The sequence below is a fragment of the Hipposideros armiger genome, unplaced genomic scaffold (genome assembly GCF_001890085.2).
Source record: "Hipposideros armiger isolate ML-2016 unplaced genomic scaffold, ASM189008v1 scaffold_146, whole genome shotgun sequence".
In the NCBI taxonomy this organism is placed as follows: domain Eukaryota; kingdom Metazoa; phylum Chordata; class Mammalia; order Chiroptera; family Hipposideridae; genus Hipposideros; species Hipposideros armiger.
In genome coordinates this window covers 1,983,262-1,989,261 of record NW_017731496.1, presented here as the reverse complement: position 1 = coordinate 1,989,261, position 6,000 = coordinate 1,983,262, and the positions used below count along the sequence as shown (strand labels likewise).

Sequence of the window (6,000 nt, the reverse complement as noted above, 5' to 3'; positions counted from 1 at the left end):
TCGGTTCCTCTGGAGCTGAGGTCCCCATACCCTGCTGCCCTCGCACCAGCAAGATCTCTGCTGCCCTGAACCCATCACTGTGTCACTCCTCCCCTTGTAGCCCCTCCTGCATCCCACCCAAGTTGGTGGTTCAGAATCTACATCAACTGCAACGCACGCCCCAGCCCACAGCCCTGGGTCATTGCGTTTTCCCCTGGATCTCACTGGCATGAAATAACGACTCATCTATAACACAACTCTTCTGGCTGCAGCTCAGCTGGATATTTTGCTAAAATCACAAAGATATTTTTGGCTGGGGGGTAATTGATTCAAAATGTGCTATAAAAGCAACTCTATTATTTCTTGGGAAGCACTGGCTCTAGCAGTTTCTGAGGAAAAGACAGTGAGGTTGAGGGGGTTTGGGAGGTGGTGAAACCCACTTTCTACCATGTGGCTCTTCTCCAAACTGCACGCACAAGAAGACATATGCGGGAGAGGACGAATTATTATTGTCGTTGTTGTTACCATTACTCCCCTGGGAGGGAGGATCCTGGTCATCAAATGGTCCGAAAGACAGGAGGCAGTTAAAGCAGAAGGTGAATGTCTCTAGTTTTTTATTCATTTTATAGAATCCCTAATGTGCGTAAAACTGCGCTTTGCACAACGCTCAACGTCTTTGCTGAATGAATGCTGGACAAACAGGAGTGGAGTCCTGACTGGGACTAATTATAGACTCTTCTATGAGTTGGGTCATATTTCCCTGCTCTTTGGGGGCAGCATTCATCTCACCTTTCCCTTCGCATATCCTGTCATCGCGGATCTGCCAGTGAGCCAGCTGTCGCCAGCGTCACATGTGTGAATAGCAAAGGGGCATGGCCAATGGCTCAGAAGGAAGCAGCTCTGCTTCTCACACCTCAGCACAGCCTTAGAAACACTCACTGTTTTCATGTCCGTTTCTGGACATGGCCTCTGCAAGGATCAGGAACACCTCCACAGATGCATGAGTGGCTGAATGAATCAGTTCTAGCCTTCTTCATCTCCTTTATTCACATGCACTACAGACATTCCCCTTCTCTTAAAACAAAAATGACAGTGCCCCATCTCAGTAACACGTGTGCCTTTTAATCTGCTTATTTTGGAAGCTTCAGATTCATCTCCTTGAGCCATCAACATTTACCAAAAAAAGAGTGGTCAGCTCCCCAAGAGAATGCCCACCCCAAGTTACCTACCCCACTCCATCGAGGCCACCAAGAGCCCAAACGAGTCTCCTTTGGGAAAAACATTTTAGGAAGTGTGCAAAGAATTCAGGGTCGTCCACCCAAACTTGCAAAAGTATACACTGTGGACAATCGGTAGCTATAAAAATATACACATACAAAAGGACAGCTACAAAATCATGGTGCTCATTTTCTTAGATGAGCATTATAAAAAGTAGGGATTTCTCATTGAAGGTAAACCTTAACGGGGGCAGCATTATGATTATGATTCTATGTCTCCCCTCATCCTTATTGTCATGGACTAGTCAGAGCACATTGAACCACCCAGCGAGGAGTGGAAAGGGTTAATCCTAGCAATTCATGGGCCAAGGTGAGAAATGTGAAGTTCAAGGTCACAGAGTCATTCTGCTGTCAGTAAGTATCATGAGTCAGGGAAGGAGAGAAGTATTTTAATACCACCCTTTCTCTCTCTCTCTCTCTCTCTCTCTCTCTCTCTCTCTCTTTCTTTTTTTAATGCACTATGAATCACAACACAGTCATTGAGCCACAACAGACAGGCTCTGGAATTTGCCTTGATGTGTGATCTCTGGCAGCCACTACACTTTCAATGGACGAAGTTTGATGCTTCCTACACAGAGGATTCCGTTGGGTTTGGCCCACAGAGTGTAAGTAGGAAAGGCCACACAGGGCTGCTCCTGTCTTGGTTCTAGTTTCTCATCAGGGTGTATTTTCTCCTTGATGACAGGAAACACTCCTGGCCTGTGCCTCCGTGTATGGCATCAGGCAGGGTCTCAGGCCCCCGGGATTCTCAGGATAGAAGCCTCGGTCCCTTGGGCAAGCCCAGCTGCCATTACTTGGCTCCACAAGTGTTGATGTTTTTCCCGTCCATGGCATCTTCCACGAGGGAAATGTGGTAATCGGTAGACAGGGTGAAATGAGAGATGCAGCCCACGAGGCCTCGCATGTATTGCCTGTTAGTGTGCAGAACAATTTCCTTCATTCCACCTGCCAGGAAGCAAGAGGGAGATGGGGTGAGCCAAAGGGGACGATGTCTCTTTAGGACACTACATGACGATGTCTCTTTAGGAGTGTCTACAAGGCATCTCTTGGCTGATAGGGTGAGGGCTGTGGGTCCCTTGAACTACTCAGTACATCACATCTAATTTATAATTATCCTTGAAGGAACAGGTTGACCTGGGTCAATCTAATACACAACCAGAGGCTATAAATACCTACCTCACGTGTGGTTTCTGACCCAGTTGGCCACTTTAAACCAAACAGTATCTGGTAAATTTTGAAATGTTGTACAATGTCAACAAAATGTAGTATGTAGTTACAGGTGATGTCATCATCACCCAAAAGAAATACACTGATGTTGAATGCTTTCAATTAAGTTCACTTCTGGAAAATATCACATGCCTAGAGACATCTTTGCATGCTTTTGTGTCTGTACTGGCAGGTTCTAAGCTATTTACAGAAATATCACTCATTCGAATTCTGAGAGGGGCCAGAAAAAGGAAGGATTCTCCTTCCACCCAGAGAATTTGCAGAGCTATATTTAGCAGGTTCCTGTTCTATAAACAAGAAAAGTGTGGCTTTCCTGGTGGATCAGTCCAAAGCACAAAGGCATCTAAGTGCTTCCTGCTGCCTCAGCCATGAGTCAGAAGTTCAGAAAATGGGAGCATGGATGATCTAGAGAACTTCCTGATTTCCAGGTATTTGACTGATCCAGGGAAGGGCACGGCTTCGGGCAGCCCCAGCGTGGCACATGGAGGACTAACAAGAAAACGCACTGGCATAGTTTAGGTTTGGTCAAAGGTCACCTACCCACATACAGGGCTCCATTGATGTTGAGCTGCCTCATCATGCCAGGCGATTTGCCTGTTCTGGCTCCGTAGTCATCCACAGTTATCTTTCCCGACTGGCCATCCCTGTAAAAACCACCACCATTTTTGAAGCTTCATTCAATCATTCATTCATTTTAATAAAAATGTATGAAAGTACCTACTATGCACCAGGAGCTATGATAAATGATGGAGCTCTAAAAAACAAAACAAAAAACCACATATCCACATTCCTGGCCCTCAGGCGTTTAGGTCTACCGAGGAAGACAAAACAATCAAATTGCAGATGACAACTCTGTGTCACCTCTCTATGGTGGAAGAATGCCAGGATGCTGTGGAATTACACAGGAGAAGGAGAGGGCCAGGGACAGCTTCTCAAAGGAGAGTCTGTCTGAGATAAGTTTTGAAGGCTGCGGAGGTCAGGTGAAGGAGAAAGCTATGCAAGCAGGAAGTGGCTATGGCAAAGAGAGAAAAGACAAATGGGTCTGTATAGACTGAGCACAGAGAATTCTGGAGTTGGGGAAAGAGTGGTGAAAGACGAAGCCAGAAGCTGATGGTGAAGGGCTTAGTTAGAATTCATCCTGAAGGTGGGAGGGAACTAAAGGAGAACTTTAAGAAGGAGTGGTGGTGACACAGCGACACATGGTGAGTTTTGATGTTATTCTAAGCACAATGGGAAGCCAATGAAGCAGTTTTTGTAGGTAGAGGATTACTCTAGGGAAGGAAAATAATGGCTTAGAAGTTTCTAAATGACCCACATAGCCACTCAAAAGTGACCCTGACACCAGTGGCATGGAGGTGTTCATCTACGGCAAGAGCTGTGCAGCTTTCTGAGTTGGTTTCCAAAACCATCTCACCCCATGAACCTTCTTCAAAAAAGTATTAATATATCCACTTCCATTGCTCTTGGGGGTATACCAAGCCAGGCCTCACTTCTTCTTCTTTTTTTTTTTTTGCTTTACAAGTTCTTTATTAGTTTTTTATGGTTCTGTTTTATAGCAAACAGTTCTTGTTTCTTGGGTTAATAACCCCGCTTATTTCCTGGCGATACCAACATTTTTGTTTTATCATTTTTTTATTCCTAGTCTCCGTTTCCTCCAAGTTGCTTCATTATGTCTATTTGTTCTGACACCCATCTTTTATACTGAAGACCTTTTTCAAATGCCTCATGATGGCTGACTACCACTTTATAGTTAAGTGTTGAGTTCCAAAAAGCAGGTTGGATGCTCTGTGTGCAGCATGAGGTTTTTTTGACTGTGGCTTGACAGTGCTGTGATCCTACTTAATCAGTTCCTTGGGGGACACCTGGATTTTCTACTCTCCTTACTGTGTCTGGTTGCCAGCATTCTGGAATCCCAATAGGGAGAGAACTATGGAGTTCTTAACATTCAACATAAGAACTTTCACAGAGTCCCCAGTCTTAATTTGTACAATATACAATAGTACAGTATTTAGTAGACCTACTGTCTCCCATTCCAGAGGCCCTTACTTTCTCCAGGGAATTGACTTATTTTTCCATAGGTAGGAAAAGGACGGTGGGCCAGCTATATGAAGTAGAGAAGGGGCTTGAACTCTAACTCCTCAAGTAAAAATTTTTAACCAATCTTCTTGCTTTTAGCCCTTCATTTGCCTTCCAGAGGTTCCTGGCTCTACCCCTTTTTGGGGTGGGTGGGGAGGGATACAATGATATAAGTCTGATTGCCTTGGCCTCACCTCTTGAGAGCATCTCTTTGAGCAACTAGCTTTACAGGTATTTCTTCAATTCTGTCCTTACCCTCAAGACCACACACTGCCTCCCCATTGTGGATATGCTATTTTAGAATCTCATACCTGGTTGCTGTCATGGGCAATGCTCCCAGCACCTTGCTTTGCCTGCCCTGCCTTTTTCCCCCATTACTCTAAAAAATTCCCTTTTCCACTTTATTTCATCAGTCCTAAGAATTTTTTTTTTAAGATTTTTATTGGGGAATTGGGGGAAGAGGAACAGACAAGTTGCTGTCTTTTTGTTCTTCAGTCTAGTTGTGGAGGATGTTGCTTCACTGGACCAAGTTGGCACCATCACTGTGCTCTTCCCAGGTGAAGGAGATCAATCGCCGGCTTCTGGACGGCCGCTCACTGCGGCTTGAGGACTGCTCACGCTGGCTGCTGGCTACACACGGTAGCCCATGGCAACCAACTGCAGCAGGGGCTGCAGCCTACGCCATCGCTGGTGACTCATGGCAGCCCAGCTCCAGGTTGAGCTGTTGTTCAGCATCTTAGCTGTAGAGGGCAGTGTCACTGGCCCTCATATGTGGGATCCGAACCGGGGCCCTCTGGCGTTCCACACCAGTTCTTAACCAACGCGCCACTCCGCCAGCCCGAATTTTTCATTTTTTTATGTCTCCAAAATGAAGCTATGTCTTATAATTCACAGCTTAGATTTGAAAATAAACATGGTATCATCTTTTAACCTAATAAGGAAAGAACTTCTTCATTATATTTATTACTGATTGTCTATTGCCTCCCATCAGAATGCAAGACCATCAAGGCAAGGATGCTGGTATTATTCAATGATGTAGCCTATGTGTCTGAAATAGTATATGGCTCCTAATGGTAGTTGATTGGACAAGCAAATTTGTGGAGCTTCAACTCCTCATCTGAAATGGGAATGACTGTGCTTATTTTCCACAGCTATTCTGGAAATCAGAGATTATGCATGAAAAGCACAGAGTATAATGCCTGATCTATACCTGCTCAATAAAGGGTGGTAGAAGAATGTGTTGTTATGAATATATCATCATGCTCATCCGTAAAATGAAGATTATAAAACCTACATTGTTGTGAATATTGAGATAAAGTATGTAAAGTGCCTAGCATCCTGAAGATGCTTGATAAATGAGAAGTTGTTTCTCTTTTCTGCTAGTAGTAATGCTTGCAAGACCAGGGTTACTCAGAGCAAGACAGCAAGGCTCCCCTGAGAG

At 44.8% G+C, this 6,000-nt stretch overlaps 1 protein-coding gene across 3 annotated transcripts in view; it reads right to left on the bottom strand.

Annotated features, from left to right (window-relative positions):
• Positions 1–1,007: 1,007 nt before the first annotated feature.
• EGFLAM (EGF like, fibronectin type III and laminin G domains) overlaps positions 1,008–6,000 on the bottom strand; it is a 156,188-nt gene continuing 151,195 nt past the window's right edge. For all 3 annotated transcript variants that reach the window (XM_019650768.1, XM_019650769.1, XM_019650770.1), the window contains 2 exons: positions 3,024–3,127; positions 1,008–2,201 (listed from right to left, as the gene is read on the bottom strand). In XM_019650768.1, the coding sequence (XP_019506313.1) occupies positions 2,047–2,201; positions 3,024–3,127 (259 nt within the window). In that variant the 3' untranslated portion in view covers positions 1,008–2,046. The remainder of the gene's footprint in view (positions 2,202–3,023; positions 3,128–6,000) is intronic.